The sequence below is a fragment of the Carcharodon carcharias genome, chromosome 10 (genome assembly GCF_017639515.1).
Source record: "Carcharodon carcharias isolate sCarCar2 chromosome 10, sCarCar2.pri, whole genome shotgun sequence".
NCBI lineage: Eukaryota > Metazoa > Chordata > Chondrichthyes > Lamniformes > Lamnidae > Carcharodon > Carcharodon carcharias.
In genome coordinates, this window is record NC_054476.1 from 144278643 (window position 1) to 144299612 (window position 20970).

A 20970-nucleotide genomic window follows, 5' to 3' on the forward strand; every position below is an offset into this window, starting at 1 on the left:
AGTAAAAACAGGCCACTGAAAATGTGTTTTATGAAAGAATGTGAGTATATTTTAATTATTTCTTTTTGATCTTGTGTTTGTGAAGGCTATTTCCGGACAATGGAGATGTGATTAATTTTGCCTCGTGGTTTGGCTTCGCGTTTCCCAACATGCTGATCATGTTTTTTCTCTGCTGGCTATGGCTACAGGCTTTATTCCTGGGACTGAAGTAAGTGGCTGTTTTTTAAGGACAGTGAATTGTTTAATACTGCTGCGTGTCTGTACCTGTGACCCTGAGGGACAGTCAACACAATATAACTGGTTATTTAAAATCAGAGTTATGGAACTGTATGAGTAAATGAAAATATACTTCAGTTGCAACAACAACTTGCATTTATATGGCACCTTCAATATTGGAAAATATTCCAAGATACTTCACAGGAGCGATTATCAAACATAATTTGGTACAGAGTCATATCAGGCAAGAAATTAGGACAAAGGCTGGGTCAAAGACACAGGCTTTAAGGATCATCTTAAAGAAGGAGAGAGAGAGAGAGAGAGAGAGGCAGAGAGGTTTAGTACGGAAATTCCTGAGCTTAGGGCTGAATGCATGGCGGAGAGGAAGCCACGGCGCACTGATTATAATTGGGGGATGTGCAAGAGGCCAGAATTAGAGGAGTGCTGAAATCTCTGTGGGTTGTAGGGAAAAAGAAGGTTACAGAGATAGGTATACAATGGTATGAAGGTGGCCCATGCCAGCGGCACCAATTGTTGGCGCCTCCAGAGTCAAGAATAATGCTCCTTCATACATGATCCACCTTCATTCCCACCATTTTCAGAACAAGAAGACCATCAAAGGCCAGCCTGATGTTGATCTCCCATTTTTGGTGCAAAGATGCTGGGACGATGTTTTATTGGGCTTCCCCAAATCCCCCAATGTACCATGGCCTGAAATCCTGTAGAAACAGTCTTAACAAGCGGTATTTATCATTTCCCTGGGATTTCAATAAAAACCATCCAATGGGAGGCCATGAAACTGTTGCTGAAATTAACAATGCCGACTGTTGGTTTTGGGGGTGGGGTTTGAGGCCCTGTTGGTCTGGGAACGGACTGGTCACAAAGTTCAGTCTTCAGGCTCCTTTAATAAGATAAAGTCAGAACAAGATTATTCCGATGCCTGGTAATTTATAGCAATAAACTCAGGTAGTGATTTACAGTCTAATGTCAGCTAAATATTCCCCATATAAAGACAGGGTGGGATATGGACAATGACCTTCCCTTCTTGCATTTTTTTGATCTTTGAGCTCTTCTCTGTTTTTCTTTTTTCTCTCCCTTCTTGACTCTTGTTTTCTGGTTTCTAGTTTTCTCCACCATGTGGCCTTATTCGGGAGGGTCTCTTCTAGTCGGACTCTTACACAATTAACCCATCCCTGTGTCCAGTCATAGTTAAATGAGCAATGTGCATCACGTAATGTTCTGCTTGTTCATAGCTGTTCTATTTCCTCTTATTTTAAGGCTGTCTCATCCTGTTGCTCCTTATCTTAAACAAATGCCTCCCTCTCTGTTTGAGCTGACGCAAGCAGCTTCAAGAGTTTCTTTTAGCTGCAGGATGCTTTTAAAACTTGACATAAACTCCCAGAACCCCTTTACCTTGCCATCATTCTGCACTGTGCCCTGTTTCTAACTTTTTGCACTCTTTATGCTACAGAGAAACTGTTGGATAAAGTTAAACATTAAAAATGTTTAATAATCTAATTACAAACTGCCCTGGTTGATGGGAAGGTATCATTATCAAGCCCCTCACAACTGATTTCTGGCTAACCAAGCTATTCCCAACAGATTGTATAGATTGTATGGAGTAGATTGTATAGATGTATAGATTGGCAGTGCCAACTTGCAGATCACTTCACTCAATGATATCCTTTATCTCTGAAGGACTGCCGCTGATTCCAAGTTATTAACACATAACTCATCCACACATAATTCAGGCACCGGGTTATAAAAGAGGAACAAGATATAGATAAAGAAAGTCATATTACAGTGTATAGAAAGCCAGAGTTTAGCAATATATATCAGCAATAAATCATGAATTTTAAAAAATACCTTTTCTCTGTATCCAATCTTCGCTTGGTTCTTAGAAAGAATTATTAGGTCCCATAACAGTGAGGGGGGTGAAAAACTCCAAAATATACAAAACACACAAATGGGTTCAGGAGATCAAAGTCCAGATTCCCAGTGTGGGCGCAATCCAGAAGTAAACATTACATCAAACCCCGTGCTGTACCTGTCCTGGGAGTGTTTGATGGGGACAGTATAGAGGGAGATTTACTCTGTATCTAACCCCATGCTGTCACTGTCCTGGGAGTGTTTGATGGGGACAATGTAGAGGGAGCTTTACTCTGTGTCTAACCCTGTGCTGTACCTGTCCTGGGAATGTTTGATGGGGACAGTGTAGAGGGAGCTTTACTCTTTATCTAACCCTGTGCTGTGAGTTAAAGGAAGGCAGGAGCAGGTGGCTCCACAAGTTGACTCTATTTCAGCCTCCATAAGAACTATGGGAAACTTCTCGGAGAATCCTCAATGAAACCTTTGGCCTCTTCAGCTCTGATTTGCTCCTCCATACAGAGTCCTCTGATTACAAGTCTCTCCAAGTCTCTGGAGAGATTGGGATTGGGGAATTGCGAATAGTCGGGGATCTGGTACTGCAGAGAGCTGTATAAGAGAGAGGAGATCAGTTCCACCAGATTGCTGTCCAAATGTTGAAGGTGATAATTCTCCATGTAGTATATTTAGGGTCTGGGGCTGAGGTCCATTGCTGTCCAACACTGTGCCCCATGCAGAGGCCTCAATCCTTCCCCATCCACATTTAGATGCTAATGATACCTCAATGGGATAGAGCTGATAAAATGCTTCTAAAATGAACTTGTCTTGCTAACAGTTTTCGGAGGCTGTGGGGATGCGGAATTCCGATCTCATCCAAGGAGAAGAGAGCTTATGGTGTCATCCAAGAGGAGTACAAGAAGCTGGGCCCCATGAGCTTTGCAGAGAAAGCTGTCCTCATCCTCTTCATCTTGTTAGTGGTGTTGTGGTTCACCCGGGATCCCGGGTTTGTCCCAGGCTGGGGAAATGTCCTCTTCAACAAAAATGGCAAGGAGTGAGTACTGAAGACAGGGTAACAGAACCCGAGGCTGGATTGTAAAGTGAGACAGGGCAGCCACACATCCACTCTGCTTTTAGCAAAGACTTGCATTTCCATAGCGCCTTTCACCCACTCAGGAAGTGTAATCACAATTTTCATGTAGGAAACAGGATAGCCTATTTCTGCACAGCAAGATCCCACAATCAGAAACATGATAAGGACCCAGATAAAGTGGTTTAATGTGGGCTGTTCAGGGATAAATATTGGCCCATGACAACGGGGAGAACTCCTCCTGCTCTCCTTCTGATAGTGGCAATGGGATCTTTTACTTCAGGTTAAGAGCGTAGACAGGGGATTTGGTTTAACTTCTTATCCAAAAGATGACAGCACTCCCTCAGTCCTGACCCTCTGACAGTGCAGCACTCCTTCAGTACTGGCCCTCTGACAGTGCAGCACTCCCTCAGTACTGACCCTCCGACAGTGCAGCACTCCCTCAATACTCACCCACTGACAGTGCAGCACTCCCTCAGTACTGACCCTCTGACAGTGCAGCACTCCCTCGGTACTGACCCTCTGACAGTGCAGCACTCCCTCAGTACTGACCCTCTGACAGTGCAGCAATCCCTCAGTACTGACCTACTGACAATGCAGCACTCCCTCAGTACTGACCCTCTGACAGTGCAGCACAGCTTCAGTACTGACCCTCTGACAGTGCAGCACAGCTTCAGTACTGACCCTCTGACAGTGCAGCACACCTTCAGTACTGACCCACTGACAGTGCAGCACTCCCTCAGTACTGACCCTCTGACAGTGCAGCACTCCCTCAGTACTGACCCTCTGACAGTGCAGCACTCCCTCAGTAGTGAAGAGGGAGGGGGAGGGGGCAGGGAAGAGGGAAGAGGGAGGGGTAGGGAAGAGGGAGGGGGAGGGGAAGGGAAGGGGAGGGGGAAGGAAAGGGGGAAGGGGAAGGGAAGGGGGAGGGGGAAGGGAAGGGAGGAAGAGGAAGAGGGAGGGGGAGGGGGGAAGAGAAGAGGGAGGTGGCGAGGAGAGGGGAGGGGGAAGAGGAGGGAGCGCTCTCTCAGTACTGACCCTCTGACAGTGCGGCGCTCCTTCAGTACTGACCCTCTGACAGTGCAGCACTCCCTCAGTACTGACCCTCTGACAATGCAGCACTCCCTCACTACTGAGCCTGCAACAGTGCAGCACTCCCTCAGTACTGACCCTGCAACAGTGTAGCACTCCCTCAGTACTGACCCTCTGACAGTGCAGCACTCCCTCAGTACTGACTCTTTAACAGTGCAGCACTCCCTCAGTACTGACCCGGCAACAGTGCAGCACTCCCTCAGTACTGACTCTCTGACAGTGCAGCACTCCCTCAGTACTGACCCTGCAATAGTGCAGCGCTCCCTCAGTACTGACCCTGCAACAGTGCAGCACTCCCTCAGTACTGACTCTCTGACAGTGCAGCACTCCCTCAGTACTGACCCTGCAACAGTGCAGCACTCCCTCAGTACTGACTCTCTGACAGTGCAGCACTCCCTCAGTACTGACCCTGCAATAGTGCAGCGCTCCCTCAGTACTGACCTTCTGACAGTGCAGCGCTCCCTCAGTACTGGCCCTCTGACAGTGCAGTGCTCCCTCAATACTGACCCTCTGACAGTGCAGCACTCCCTCAGTACTGACCCTGTAACAGTGCAGCACTCCCTCAGTATTGACAGTGCGGCATGCTCTCATTGCCGACCCACCAGCAATGCAGCAGTTCCTCAGTACTGAATAACATCGATGACACCAAGATAGATAGGAAAGTAAGTTGCAAAGAGGAGGTAAAGAATTTACAAAGGAACTTAGGCAGGTTAAGTAGTGGGCACAAATTTACAGTTGGAGGATAAACTGGGAAAATGTGAACTTGTGCGGTTTGGTAGGAAGAATTGAAAAGCTCTATACTATTTAAATGGAGAGAGATTGCAGAACTCTGAGGTACAGAGGGATCTGGGTGTCCTAGTACACAAATCACAAAAAGTTAGTATGCAGGTACAAGTGATTAGGAAGGCAAATGGAACATTGGCATTTATTACAAGACGAATGGAATATACAAGTAGGAAAGTTTTACTACAGCTGTACAGGGCCTTGGTGAGACCATGGCTGGGAATTTCCAGCCCGTTGTGGCAGAACCTGCTGTGGGAGATTCAGCGGCCCAAAGTCCATTGACTTTCGGTGCGACTGGACCATCCCGGCAGTAGGCAGGGCTGGAAAACCACACCCCACATCTGGAGTACTGTGCACAGTTTTGGTTTCCTTATTTGAAAAAGGATATAATTGCGTTAAACATCATAAAACATCTGAAGGTGCTTCACAGGAATGCTATCCAACAAATTTGACAGAATCACAGAACTGTTATGGTGCAGGAGGCCACTCAGTCCATTGTGTCTGCACCGGGTAGCAAGTCACAGAGGAGATACTAAAATAGATGAGCAGTTAATAATACTATCTTGTTGGTCAATACCAGGTCTAGTATAGCCTACTCACTGGCTGGTCCTAAAACATGCTGTTCTAAAAAGCTATCTGAAAAACATTCTATTGGAGGAGGGCACCCAAGAGGTAGGTTTTGAGACACATCTCAAAGTGGGTGAGAGAGATGAAGAGGTTTAGAGAGGGAATTCCAGAGCTTAGGGCCCAGACGGCCAGCATTGGTAGACTGATTAAAATCGGCAGAACAAGATGCCGAACATTCAGCCTGGATTCTAGAAATGGAGTCGGACAGCAACAGGAATGTATGATAAAAACAAAAAACTGCGGACGCTGGAAATCCAAAACAAAAACAGAATTACCTGGAAAAACTCAGCAGGTCTGGCAGCATTGGCGGAGAAGATAAGAGTTGACGTTTCGAGTCCTCATGACCCTTCTGTGACGTGTTTCTAAGTTTTGCTCATGTGTTTGTGAGCTCCCCCAGCATAGCACCAGCTAGTTTATCCTGCATTGTATCCATGTTACACCTGAGTGCAGGATGCTCACAGAAGGGTCATGAGGACTCGAAACGTCAACTCTTTTCTTCACCGCCGATGCTGCCAGACCTGCTGAGTTTTTCCAGGTAATTCTGTTTTTGTAACAGGAATGTATGACTGTTTGTGGTTGCAGTGGGAGGAGGGAGGTTGGGGACAGGAAGATGTTAAATCTTGATCCAAGCAGTCTTAGGCTGTAACCTTCACCAGCCTGTGAACATGCCCTAGATGGGGGAGGGGGGCATACTCCAAATTGAGCAAACTGTACAGAAACCCATAATCAGAGAGGAGCCTTTAAAGGGCAATAATTCAGCTCCTGCACAAACCAGGAGATTTGGAAACCTGGAAATGTACAGAGTCCATCGGAGAGACTCAAGAACTCAGAGTTGTAGCAGCTTCAGAGGAGTTTCTGGGGAACACACAGCTCATTGTTCAATTGGAAATTCAGCCAAGAACATATTTAGAGAATAAAGCTGAAACAAATCCGTTGCCTAAGGTTACCATCAGTTCTCTGCACTTGTTCTCAGAGTGGGTTGAGAGGGCCCATCGAGTGCCAAGATAGAGTGTCAACATCGAGCATCCTGCAGTCAGGTGTAACATCGATACAATGCAGGATAAACTGTCTGGTGCTATGCTGGGGGAGCTCACAAGCACGAGCAAAACTTAGAAACATGTCACCGTTGCTTCACTGTGGCTGGGTCAAAATCCTGGAGCTCCCTCCCTAACAGCACTGTGGGTGTACCTACACCAAAAGGACTGCAGCGGTTCAAGAAGGCAGCTCACCACCACCTTCTCAAGGCCAACTAGGGATGGGCAATAAATGCTGGCCCAACCAGTGAAGCCCACATCCCGTGAATTAATAAAAAATTCTGAATCTCTCCCCATCTTAGGCTTGGGGTTCTTATTGGTATAAATTCTTTTTTGGAGGAGGACAATGTCAGAGTAGATCTTTCTCTTGCAGGTGGGGTTTAATATTGCCCTTCTCTTGATCCTCCTCCATCCTCCCTACAACCTCCACCCTCCCTCTATCCACCTCTACCCTCCTTGCACCCATCTCCATACTCCACCACCCTCCATCCCCGCCCTCACTCTACTCCACACCCTCCCTCCAACCTCCCTCCATCTGCCACATTCCCTCCACATCCCATCCTCCACCTTCTCTCCATCCTCCTCTTCTCTCCATCCTCCACTCCACCGTCCCTCCATCCTCCACCCTCCCTCCATCCTCCACACATGATCCAACCTCCCTCATCCCTCCCACCACTCTACCCTCCCTCCGTTCTCCATCCTCCCTCCAACCACCACCTTCCCTCCACCCTCCCTCCAACCTGCACCCACCCTCCGTCCTGCCTCCATCCTCCACCATCTCTCCATCCACCACCCTCTCTCCACCCTCCCACCATACTCCCTCCACTATCGCTCCATCTTCCACTCTCCCTCCATCCTCACCATGGAAAACTCTTTCGAGAATGGCAATTGATGTTGGATCTAAAGTTAAATCCGAGATTAATAGATGTTTGTAAACCAGAGATAGTAAGGAATATGGGGCTAGATCACAGATTAGCCATGATCTTAGAGAATGTTAGAACAAGCTCGAGGGACTGAACGGCCTCCTCCTGTTCCCATGTTCGTTTTAAATCTAGTGCAGTATGACAGTGCTGGAATTGGGGAGAGTGTCTGTTCTAGGCTAACACTTGACTCTAACCAACTCTTCCTCGTTTCAGATATGTCTCTGATGCCACTGTTGCACTCTTCATCGCCTTCCTCATGTTCATAATTCCATCGCAGAAGCCAAATTTTAAACCCTGGAATCGGGTCCTGGAGAGCTCGAAAGAGAACAGGACAGGTACAGCACGGGGTTAGATATAGAGTAAAGCTCCGTCTACACTGTGCCCATCAAACACTCCCAGGACAGGTACAGTACATGGTTAGATACAGAGTAAAACTCCTTCTACACTGTCCCCAACAAGGTGTCTCTATCACAATCTCAGAGTACCGGCTGCTACAATGCCAGTGTGGGTGGCCATTCTGAGTTGGAATTACAGGCATTTCTGTGCCATGGCCCTTTAGGGGCACGACTATAACTGCACAAATTAACTTTACACTTCCACAGCCAATAGGTTCTGGTGACATCCCTGGGCTGCATTTGAACCCACATTGTTGAGGTGAAAGGACTCTATCTGGTCCACACATTTCCCGATCCTCTGTCAAAAGAGTTCCAGCTAATTGCTGTGCAGAAATGATTGGGTAGGAAGAAAATTATAATGAGATTGTTTCTTTCTAAAACACTGGTCAGGCAAGAAGCAGGTGAAGAAACTCCTCGACTGGAATACCGTCCAACATAAGATGCCCTGGAATGTGGTATTATTGGTGGGAGGAGGCTTTGCATTGGCTAAGGGCTGTGAGGTAAGCACCTATTATAACTTTCCTCTGCCAGGAATCTAGAAATCCAGGGGTAAACAGAGAGAAGTCGATAGTGTGGCTGAACTGACCACGTTCATGACCAGTTCAATTGAGTGCAATCTGGACCATTTTGGGACTTTGCCCTTACAGATAAAACTGAGCAACCTCAGATTGATGATGTGTCTGATATCATAGAATCACATAACACAGAAGGAGGCCGTTCACCCCAGTCTGCCTGTGCTGGCTCATTGAAAGAGCTATCCAATTAGTTCCAATTCCTAAACAAAAACAAAAACAGAATTACCTGGAAAAACTCAGCAGGTCTGGCAGCATCGGCGGAGAAGAAAAGAGTTGACGTTTCGAGTCCTCATGACTCTTCGACAGAACTTGAGTTCGAGTCCAAGAAAGAGTTGAAATATAAGCTGGTTTAAGGTGTGTGTGTGGGGGGCGGAGAGAGAGAGAGAGAGGTGGAGTGGGGGTGTGGTTGTAGGGACAAACAAGCAGTGATAGAAGCAGATCATCAAAAGATGTCAACAACAATAAAACAAAAGAACACATAGGTGTTAAAGTTAAAAGTTGGTGATATTATCTAAACGAATGTGCTAATTAAGAATGGATGGTAGGGCACTCAAGGTATAGCTCTAGTGGGGGTGGGGAGAGCATAAAAGATGTAAAAAAAAATAAAATAAATTAATAAATAATTTTTTTTCTTTTTCTCTTTTTATAATGGAAATAGGTGGGAAAAGGAAAATCTATATAATTTATTGGAAAAAAAAGAAAAGGAAGGGGGAAACAGAAAAGGGGTGGGGATGGGGGAGGGAGCTCACGACCTAAAGTTGTTGAATTCAATATTCAGACCCAAACCTCCCTGTTGCTTGCCATTTTAACACTTCACCCTGCTCTCTTGCCCACATGTCTGTCCTTGGCTTGCTGCATTGTTCCAGTGAAGCCCAACGCAAACTGGAGGAATAACACCTCATCTTCCGACTAGGCACTTTACAGCCATCCGGACTGAATATTGAATTCAACAACTTTAGGTCGTGAGCTCCCTCCCCCATCCCCACCCCCTTTCTGTTGCCCCCTTCCTTTTCTTTTTTTTCCAATAAATTATATAGATTTTCCTTTTCCCACCTATTTCCATTATAAAAAGAGAAAAAGAAAAAAAATTATTTATTAATTTATTTTATTTTTTTTTACATCTTTTATGCTCTCCCCACCCCCACTAGAGCTATACCTTGAGTGCCCTACCATCCATTCTTAATTAGCACATTCGTTTAGATAATATCACCAACTTTTAACTTTAACACCTATGTGTTCTTTTGTTTTATTGTTGTTGACATCTTTTGATGATCTGCTTCTATCACTGCTTGTTTGTCCCTACAACCACACCCCCACTCCACCTCTCTCTCTCTCTCTCCGCCCCCCACACACACACCTTAAACCAGCTTATATTTCAACTCTTTCTTGGACTCGAACTCAAGTTCTGTCGAAGGGTCATGGGGACTCGAAATGTCAACTCTTTTCTTCTCCGCCGATGCTGCCAGACCTGCTGAGTTTTTCCAGGTAATTCTGTTTTTGTTTTTGTTTTGGATTTCCAGCATCCGCAGTTTTTTTGTTTTTATTTTAGTTCCAATTCCTGTCTGCTCTTTCCTCATAAGCCTACAAATGTTTTCTTTTCCAGTATTTTATCGAATTTCCTTTTGAAAGTTATTATTGAATCTGCTTCCACCATCCTTTCAGGCAGCACATTCCAGAACACAACAACTCTCTGTGTAAAATGGTTCTGTCACCATCCGCCATCAAGTGAATTGAAGACGTTTAACTGGGACTAGTCTGTCATTTCCTTTCAAGTTGATTTTGTGGGCACAGGAAGAGTACATTGGATCATTGGAAACAGGAGGAGGCCATTCAGCCCCCCAAGCCCATGCTGCTATTCAGTGGGCTGACCTGTATCTCACCTTCATTTATTCACCTTAGCTCACCTGACACATTTACCCAACAAACATCTATCCATCTCAGTCTTGGAAATTCCACTGATCACCCCAATTTCAACAGCTTTTTTGGGAGGACAGAGTTCCAGAATTCCACCCCCCTCTGCATGAAGAAGTGCTTCCTGATATCACCCCTGAATGGCCCGGCTTGAATTTTAACATTCTGCTCCCTTGTTTTGCACTATCCCCACCAAGGGAAATATTTTCTCTTCATCTATTGATTCTCTGTGATTTTTAACCCCTTGCTCAGATCATCCTTCAATCTCCTAAACTCAAGAAAGTACAAGTCATAATTCAACCTCCAATTTCTGACAGTCGAGTTGGGGAGCTGTGTATGTACCCTGCAACAGTAACTGGTCAGTACAAAGTGAAGGTTTGGGGATGGGATGGAGAATTGGCCTGGCAAGTGACCAGAAGCCCAGGATCACACTTATGGACTGGACATTTAACAAAAACACTGTCAGAGATAAAACCTTCATCCTTTTTTTCCAGGTGTCTGGTCTCTCCCAATGGCTGGGGAATCAGTTACTTCCACTGCAGAAAATCCCGCATTGGGCCATTGCTGTTATCTTGTGTGCGGTGATTGCAATTGTCACAGAGTGCACCAGCAACGTAGCTACAGCCACACTCTTCCTCCCTATCCTGGCTTCAATGGTACGCCTTGCCTTCTTCATGTTGCTGTGTATTATTGAGGATGAAATGGGGAGGGGATGGGGTGAGTTTCCTCTCCTCCTAATTAACCTTGAGAAGGTGGTGATGAGCTGCCTTCTTGAGCCGCTGGAGTCCATGTGGTGTAGGTACACCCACAGTGCTGTTAGGGAGAGAGTTCATTTTTGTCAAAATCCTGGAACTAGGAACTAGGTAATTAGGGATGGGCAATAAATGCTGGCTCAGCCAGTGACACCCACATCTAATAAATGAATGTTTTGTAAAAAGAAATCCTCAATTTAAAGCAATGAATTAGACCTTAAATATCTCGCTTTGGATGAAGCTGAGGTGCAGACTAGCAGATACCTAAAAATACAACTGGCTCTCTTTAAAGGGAGATATGAAGCTTTTGGTTTGTGAACTGGCCACAATTCCTCCCTGAATGTGAAACTCCACAAATCAGATGAACTGGAGCATTTATCTCATTGGCATTTGTGGGAACTTGTACATAAAGTAGCAGCTGTGGTTACTTCCATAAGATGTCAATGCATCTCCAAGTAGCTCAGTGTTCCTGAGACGCTTTAATAAGGTGCTACATAAATACAAGATTAAAAGATTGGCATTTCTATAGCTCCTCACAGCCTCAGGACGTCCCAAAGCAAATCAGAGCCAATGAAATACTTTTGAAATGTGGTCGCAGTGTATAATGTGGGAAACACAGAAGCCAATTTGTACACAGCAAGCTCCCAGAAACAGCAACAGAATAAATGACCAGATCATCTGTTTTTTCCTGACATTGGTGGAGGGATCAATATTGGCCAGGACACTGAGATTAACTGCTCTGTTCCTCTTCAAAATAGTGCACTTGTGGGATCTCTTACATCTACCTGACAGACCAAATGAAGACTCAGGTTAATGTCTCATCTGTTATAGTGAGGCGCTGTGCATTAAGAACACATGCGCACTGAATTGCACGCCCAAATTCTGCTGCTCACTCTGCTTTTCATTTGTTGGGTTGAATGTTTTGGACCAGGCTTCACCCAATACATTGAAGATTGCACAAGTTAAGCATTAACTCCCAGGATTCAATAATTACCCCGATGTAACTAGGTTAGATTGTGTTACATTAAGCAACATTGCTGCGGCTGCTAATCCCAACCAACCAATACTGATCTGAGATGTCCCCCCCTCTTGCTAACTCATTTCTCTTCTTCTTTCCAACCCAGGCTACCATGATCCATATGAATCCGCTGTACGTGATGATTCCAACCACTTTAAGCACCTCCTTTGCCTTCATGCTGCCTGTTGCCACTCCCCCCAATGCCATTGTGTTCTCCTATGGCCACCTCAGGGTCTTAGATATGGTAAGTGATTTTGATTGACAAGGGAGTCAAGGGTTATTGGGGGGGGGGGGTGAGGCAGGAAATCGGAGTTGAGACCACAATCTGATAAACCATGATCGAATTGAATGGGAAACAGCTTTGAAAGGCCAAATGGCCTACTCCTGCTCCTATTTCTTATATCCTGTTAAGTACGTAGAGAAGAAACATGAGGTTTCACTGTTCAGCCTGACGGCCACTGGGAACATTTGCTCCTTTCATACTGTAAAGCTGCTACCTTACATTGTACGGTTTACTCCAAACTCCTGAATGTTTATGTGAACAGAGACAATCTTTCAACTATGTTCAGCCACACTGGCTGATTGGGCTGCTCAATGGGCAACCAGAGACATTTATAGGGCAGGAGGAAGCCATTTGGCACATCCTTTCTGTACTGGCCCTTTACCAAAACAATTCAAAATGAATCCCATGGTCTTTCTTTTTGTACTTCAGATATATTTAACCAATTTTTATAAGATGTAATGGTCTCTGACGTACCCAAACGTCCCATGCTCCAAAAATGCAAAGAAATTAATCCCTCATCTTACTCTTTTGAGTATTTTTATTTGATGACCCCTTGTTACTGACTCCCCAGTGATGGGAAATAACCCTTCCTAACTCACATGATCAAAGAATGTCCATTGGGTGAGGTATTGGAAAGGTTGCTGATGCCCATGGAGTCAGTACCTTTGGGAATGGCTGGATGAATTTGTCATTTCAAAGCCCTGGCCCAGGTTTCTGGTGAACCATTCCTTCTGAAAGTTGCCCAATGCCGGATTGGATTTGCCAAACTTGTCCAAAAGTGTAAGAAAGATCACCATCGGAGTCCATGGGCAGGATGGGGAATGAACTTCTTAAAATGATTAAGGGAGGGGAGATGCAGAGAAACCATTTCCTCAGGTGATGGGCCAGGGGTGCTGGGAGGTGGGGGATGTCCAGAACATGGGGACAGAATCTTAAAATTAAAGCCAAGCTGTTCAGGAGTGAAATCAGCAAGCACTTTGTCACATAAAGGGTAATGGAAATGTGGAATATAGATACTGAGGATTGATTGAAATTTTCAGTGCTGTGGTTGATAGGTTTCTGTTGGGTAAAGGGTCTTTAGGGACATGGAGCTAAGACAGGTAAATGGGGTTGAGGTACAGATTGACCAATAATCTTGGACAAAATTAATTGGCCCTAGGATAGTACGAATTAATGAAAGTCCGCATGCATTTGTTAAAGGCAAATTGTATTTGAATAAATTGAGTTCTTTGCAGAACTGAAAGGGTTGTTTCGGTAGTGTGGCTGATGCTGTGTATACAGACTTTCAAAAGATGTTTGAGAAAGTTCCATATAATAGGCTTGTTTGAAAGTTAAAGCCCGTGGTGTTAAAGGGGCAGTGGCTGTGTGGATAAATGGCTAAAATTGGGCTAAACAGAAAGCAGAGGGTAATGTTGAATGCCAGACTGGAGGGAAGTGTACACCAGTGTTCCACAGGAGTCAGTATTAGAACCACTGCATATTTTGATAGATATTAATGGCTTAAACTTGATTAAGCATTAACACCGGCAAATTCTCCCTCCAAGCCACTCACCATCCTGACTTGGGACTATATTGTTGTTCCTTCACTGTCGCTGGGTCAAAATCCTGGAACTCCCTCCCTAACAGTACTGTGGGTGTACTTACACCACATGGACTGCAGCGGTTCAAGAAGGCAGCTCACCACCACCTTTCTCAAGGGAAATTAGGGGATGGGGATTAAATGCTGGCCTAGCCAGCGACGCCAACATCCTGTGAAAGAATAAAAAATATATGACGAGACAAACTGAAATTGGGAAATTTTATTTGAAACAAAGATGAGCTTTCAATATTTGAGAATAAGGGAGTGACACCAGGATAAAAATTATGCATTGGAATAAAAGTGAATTAAGCTAGAATGCCTTTTCTAGCTTTCATGGCTGCACGTGAATCAGTAATATCATTAGAATTAATATTTCTTAACAATTCACTGTCATGCTTGAAATTATCATATTAACCATTCAACTGTCAGCAAACCAAGAGGATCTGCTCAGAAATCTGTCAACCTTTTTGGTATAGACCCTTCCCCAGAACAGGGAATGTTTGAGCGTCTGAACAGTTTGTCAACTTTTGTCTTTTCCACAGATGTTGCCTGTCCTGGTGAGATTTCTCTGCATTGTTTGTTTCTGTATCAGGAGTGGTTAATAATTCTCAAATATTTCAGTTGGAGCAAATAAAAGGGACAAATAGTCAAAAGTGATTCTGACAAACATTAAAATTGATTTAAATGACCAGCAATAGCAAATAGCTGTGGATAAGACCAAAGATAGCTGCACGCTCTGACTCCAATGCTGAGTACATGTACATTGAATATCATAGCCTGACAGAGAATAAGTGGTTGCCTTTCTATTTTAGTTTAAAATGAGGAGCTGAAAAATAGATTTTTGATCGACAAGGGAGTCAAGGGTTATGGGGGGGCAGAGAGGAAAGTGGAGTTGAGACCACAACCACATCAGCCATGATTTTATGGAATGGTGGAGGTGGCATAAAGGGCCGAATAGCCTACTCCTGTTCCTATGTTCCCATGTCCTAATTCTTTCTGTTATTTTTTTTTAAATTAAATTAATAATTCAAAATGTGGAATGAATCAAAGTAAATGAATGAAAATCACTTTTTGTTGCTGATTATAATTCCTACTAGCAAAAAATACCCAGTTACTACCCTCTGGTTGAATTGTCCCCATGGTAGTTAAGAGCTGATTGAGATAGGATAAGTGCATCTTAATCATCAGTTGATCATCATTAAATAGCAACACCAACCTGTCCCTTGTTTTCCTAATTTAGTTTAATTGGTTTTATTCAAAAGAAAAGCAACACCAACAACCTTAAGCAGCTTTTAGCAAATATAGACCTGAAGCTGAATAAAAAGTTGAATTCTAGACAACACTGAATCTCCAGTTTCACCCTGTGGAAATTTCAATGCATTAATGGTTACAGGATGTTGATGTTTGTATACTGTTTTTACATTACACTCATGGTTTCCCACATTATCCACACCGCCTAAAGGTCACTGCCTTGCCCTCACTTCATTCTAGCAACTCATTTCCATGTCTTTCCCCAAGAACACATTTGTCCTTGTTTCGAATGAATTCTCCCACAATAAGATACTGCAGACCGCTGGCTAATTTTCAATGCTCCCTCTCTCTGTTTATGCAGCGACAGCATCCATCGAGTGCCTTCATGGTGCACTTTGAATCCTGCAGTCCTTGAGTGGACCAGCGCCTGAGCAGGAGGGCGAGAGCGCAGCCAAGGGCGGAATACACCACCCCGGATGCACCTTGTCGAAACAGATGGCCGCACGCACCTGGGCTCTCGCTTCAGGACAATTGGATCTCGAGTGCTCGAACTTTGTCCTGGAGCGGCTCGCTCTGTGGCCATTTCAGATTCGGAGGAGTCAGTGTAACAAAGGGCGTGAGGCTGCCATTTAGATGGACGGGGGCGGTGGAGTTGGTAAAGGCAAATGTTGCCAGTTGAGCCTGGGACCCCTAGGCCCCCAGTGTTTTACACCTTGTGCACCCCCCTCTCCCAGGCACTGCTGAATGGGCCTCCTCCTGCTCCTGTGGAACAGGCTTGAGGGGCCTAATGGGCCTCCTCCTGTTCCTATGTAACATTGTGAGGGGCTACATGACCTCCTGTTTTGTTTCTATGTATATGCAATGTTACCAATCACCTCAATGCTTCACAACATCAGGAATGTATCTGCTAAACATTCAGCTTCTGAGAGGGCAGATTTTAATCTGATTTGACTGAATCTACGTTCTATCATTCTGCAGGTCAGGTCTGGATGGGTGCTCAATGTAATCGGAGTGGCCAGCATTACTCTCGCCATCAACACCTGGGGTTATGCAATGTTCAATCTCAACACCTTCCCCGAGTGGGCTAATGTCACCCGGACAGGCTGAGGCCATGCACTGTCATGTCATGTGGAAGTTAGAGGTTATTGAAGTGACAATGGGGAAAGTTGAGGATTAGAGGCTGTGACTGAATCAGCTAATGATGCGCGTTCGAATTCCAAAGGAATGTGACTGAACCAAGTATGACTTGTGGGGAAAACACCAATTTAATGTGCAGAAATAGGGATGTGCTGATTAAAAGATTAGCTTATCCATGATCGCAGTATCCTGTAGTTGTGTTCCTCGTTTCTATTCCTCCATGGCTTTGTCCCTCCCTATCACTGTAACCTCCTCCAACCCTACAACATTCTGAGATCTCTGTGCTCCTCCACTTTTGGTCTCTTGAGCATCCTTGATTTCCACCGCTCCATCATTGGTGGCTGTGCCTTTAGCTCCTGGGCCCTGAGCCCTGAAATTCCCTCCCTAAACTTCACCATCTCTCTCTCTCTCCTACTTTAAGACTCTAGTTAAAACCTCCCTCTTTGACCAAGCTAAGAGTCTCCTGGCCTATTATTCCCTATGTGACTTGGTGTCAGGTTTTGTTTGATAATACTCCTGGAATGTTTTACTATGTCAAAGGACAGGTCAAGACCCCTGTGCAGGCAACCTCCACCTCTGGGCCTCAGTGCAAACTCCTTCTGTACTTGTGGAGAGACCAAGCAATGCTGCACATTATCGAAGAGTGTTCCCTCTACAGCCTAAGTGGTGGGGTAATCACCTTAAACTCAGCAAATGAGGAGGCTATCGTGTCTGGCTTCAGGGATTTGCATTTGCTAAATAATAAATCTGTTAAAGGCGTTATATAAATGCAAGTTATTATTGCCCAGTGCTGAATGAAGTTTAACGAAGTGACTTGGTTGGACTGATCACCATCCAATATCCCAATTCTGTTACCCCGCCCCCATATGTAGTTATTGTCAGATTGGAACCGAGTCTAGAATTGGCCCTCACTGTTTAAGCAGCTCAACTTCACAAAACAAAAAACAATTATCAGATACAGGAAAAATAAAAGTGGCCTTTATGTTGCCAATCAATTTACTGTTTTGTTTGTGTCTAATCAGTACATCCTCTAAGACATGTATCCTTCTCTATTTCTCCTGTGGTAAATTTAAATAAGTTTCAACTTTGAAAAGTGGCTGATCTTATTCATGAATTGTGATTTGAAAGTTGATTTCTCTGCTGAAGAATCCTTGGCTTTTTCCACAGTTGCGTATTAACAGTTTCAGACGGGACAGGTTCTTCAGCTCATCTAGCCCACCAAAGTACTGCCTTAGGGTAGGGTCGCCAACTGTGACTGGACGTATTCCTGGAGGTTTCATCACATGACCTCTCACCCCCAACTGATACTTCTTCCCATCTTCAGTATTTTAAAAACATAAGAAATAGAAGCATGAGGAGGCCATTCATTCATCCATTGGGAATGCTTCATATTGTGCACTTTTGCTGATGGCTGAAGAGACCAAACCATGAGAGGCAGGTTTTGCCACAAGTGCCACACATGAAGTGGTTTTCAGACTTGTTGTGGGTTGTTGTCTTTGGTGTTGGCACCTGTTCTCAAGCCGCTATGGGCACTGATCATCATGGCGGCACACACCGGCCACAGCTGTCATTTCCCTCCGTCATTGGCTAGTGTCACCCGGCTACAAGAATCGATGTTAAGGACCTTCATATCCACACTTGCGAACATCCTTGAAGGGGAGCTTTGGCATATTACTGCTGTTCTGGCTCCGTCTACCTCCTCACACCAAAAATCCTTGGGAAAATTGCCTCATAGGTCAGCCCTCTCTTTCAGGAATCAATTTTTATAACTACTAATTGAGTGTGTCGTTACCTGATGATACATATTCCCACAACAGTCTCTGGAAGATTTATGCCCAATTCCTGGAAACTCTAGGGCAATGCTGGAGGGTATTCAAGCCCCATGTTGGTGCATCTCCAATAATCTGAAATCCCAGTTGTTAACAAATAGCCTGCTCAGTTCCTTCTTGAAACCCTTTCAGGTTTCTCGTTCTCTGTTAATCTTTTAAACATGCGCTGGGTTCCAGATGTGTAGTTATATCAAGTGCTAAAAAAGAGTGTGAAAGAGGTGTTGATATCTCTGGGTTTACCTGCCCTATGCTTCCCTAGAGTTTCTGCTTATTGATATAAAACTGATGTGATTAATAGTCATTCTAATTCTTCTTTATGTTCTGGCCAACATGCCCCACTTAACTGAAAACCTACATTCAGTTCAGTGTTACTCGTGGGGTTTTGCTCTACTCAAAATGGCTGCCACATAGCAACTATTACTGGATTCAAATTAATTCACTGGATGTGAAGGAATTTGAAAGGTGAGGCGAGAGGAATGATCTTTTTAAAAATTCATCCACAGAATTTGAGTTTTGCTGAAACAAGCTTATCAATTCTAGATTTGTTTAATTGAATCTCAAATTCTACAGCTGCGATGGTAGGATTTGAACTCTCAAAGTCATTAGTTCAAGCCTCTGGCTTAGTTGTCCAGTAACATTACCACTATCATACTCCTTTGCTGGTGCTATACCTATTACCGGTATTAAGCTCTCAGTTCCAGGACATATCTGCAGGAGTTCCTCAGGGTAGTGTCCTAGACCCAACCATCTTCAGTTGTTTCATCAATGATCTTCCTTCCATCATAAGGTCAGGAGTGGGGATGTTCACTGACAATTGCACAATGTTCAGCACCATTTGCGACTCCTCAGATACTGAAGTAGTCCATGTCCAAATGCAGCACGACCTGGACAACATACAGGCTTGGGCTGACAAGTGGCAAGTAACTTTCTCACCAAAGTGCCAGGCAATGACCATCTCCAACAAGAGAGAATCTAACCATTGCCCCTTGATGTTCAATGGCTTTACCATCACTGAATCCCCCACTATCAACATCCTGGAGGTTATCATTGACCAGAAACTGAACTGGACCACACGTATAAATACTGTGGCTACCAGAGCAGGTCAGAGGCTGGGAATCCTGCGGTGAGTAACTCACCTCCTGACTCCCCAAAGCCTGTCCACTATTTACAAGGCACAAGTCAGGAGTGTGATGGAATACTCCCCACTTGCCTGGATGAGTGCAGCTCCAACAACACTCAAGAAGCTTGACACCATCCAGGACAAAGCAGCCCACTTGATTGGCACCCCATCCACAAACATTCACTCCCTCCTCCACTGAACAGTGGCAGCAGTGTGTACCATGCACAAGATGCACTGCAGGAATTCACCAAAGCTCTTTGGACAGCACCTTCTAAACTCATGACCAGTACCATCTAGAAGGACAAGGGCAGCAGATAGATGGGAACACCACCACCTGGAAGTTCCCTTCCAAGTCACTCACCATCCTGACTTGGAAATATATTGCCGTTCCTTCACTGACGCTGGGTCAAAATCCTGGGACTCCCTCTCTAACAGCACTGTGGATGTACCTACACCACAGGGACTGCAGCAGTTCAAGAAGGCAGCTCACCACCACCTTCTCAAGGGCAATTAGGGATGGGCAATAAATGCTGACTCAGCCAGTGAAGCCCACATCCCATGAATGGTTAAAAAAAAATGAGGGTCAGCACAAGTTTGACACCCAGGGAGCCCACTGACCAGGAGATGTGATCCAGATTTGGGCTCCTCAGTCATCTGAAGTCTCACCAAGCCTGACGGGTGTCTCCTCAATTCGAGGGACTGCCGACGAGGGCTCTAAATACTGCACGATGTGAGTGAAATGGTAATTGCAAGCCCATCCCATACTCCCCCGCCAAAACCATACTCCCACCCCCGTCTCAGAGGTGTTTCCCAATTTCATTACCAAAAGCTGTAATGTTTAAGCTAAATCCTTTCGTCTTAGACTTCCCAACCAGTAGAAAAGGTTTCTCTCTATTAACCCTATTAGTTGCTCTTAGCATCTTGATAACTTTGATCAAATCACCCTTTAAACTTCTAAATTTCAAGGAATACAACCACATCTCTCCTCCTAATTTAACTCATGGATTCCAGGTATCATTCTGATAAATATACACTGCACTCCAAGGCTAATATATCATTCCTGAGAACTGTTCACAGTAACTCCAGGTGTGGTCTTTGACTAGTTGAAGCCCCAACACAGATTCTTGTGGGACACCACTGGTCACATTCTGCCCATTAGGGAATCTGTCCAGCATCCCTACTCTGTCTCCTGTGGCTCAGCCAACTTCCGAGCCAGGTTAATAGTTTGCCTTCAATCCTGAGCTTCAACTTTAGCTAGCAGTCTCTTCTTGGGGACTTTGTCCATATAAACAACATCCATAGACATTCTTCTCTCCACTACTTTAAACATTTCTTCAAAAATTCAATCAGGCTTGACAGGCATGTCCTACAAATCCATACTGATTCTCTCCAATCAGTTGAAAATTTTCAAGTTATTCCTTCCTTATTTAGACTGTAATAATGCTGACTCAGCCAGTGAAGCCCACTGATTGGGCCTGACACCAGTTGTCAG

The 20970-nt window shown here is 44.8% G+C and overlaps 1 protein-coding gene across 4 annotated transcripts in view; it reads left to right on the forward strand.

Annotated features, from left to right (window-relative positions):
- The window catches only part of LOC121283115 (solute carrier family 13 member 5-like), a 99917-nt gene extending 82393 nt beyond the window's left edge, over positions 1 to 17524 (forward strand). For 2 of the 4 annotated variants that reach the window (XM_041197238.1, XM_041197239.1), the window contains 7 exons: positions 86 to 208; positions 2918 to 3133; positions 7842 to 7963; positions 8414 to 8523; positions 11004 to 11165; positions 12386 to 12523; positions 16371 to 17524. In XM_041197238.1, the coding sequence (XP_041053172.1) occupies positions 86 to 208; positions 2918 to 3133; positions 7842 to 7963; positions 8414 to 8523; positions 11004 to 11165; positions 12386 to 12523; positions 16371 to 16499 (1000 nt within the window). In that variant the 3' untranslated portion in view covers positions 16500 to 17524. The remainder of the gene's footprint in view (positions 1 to 85; positions 209 to 2917; positions 3134 to 7841; positions 7964 to 8413; positions 8524 to 11003; positions 11166 to 12385; positions 12524 to 16370) is intronic. The other 2 variants (XM_041197240.1, XM_041197241.1) reach the window with 2 other exon arrangements.
- Positions 17525 to 20970: the final 3446 nt, after the last annotated feature.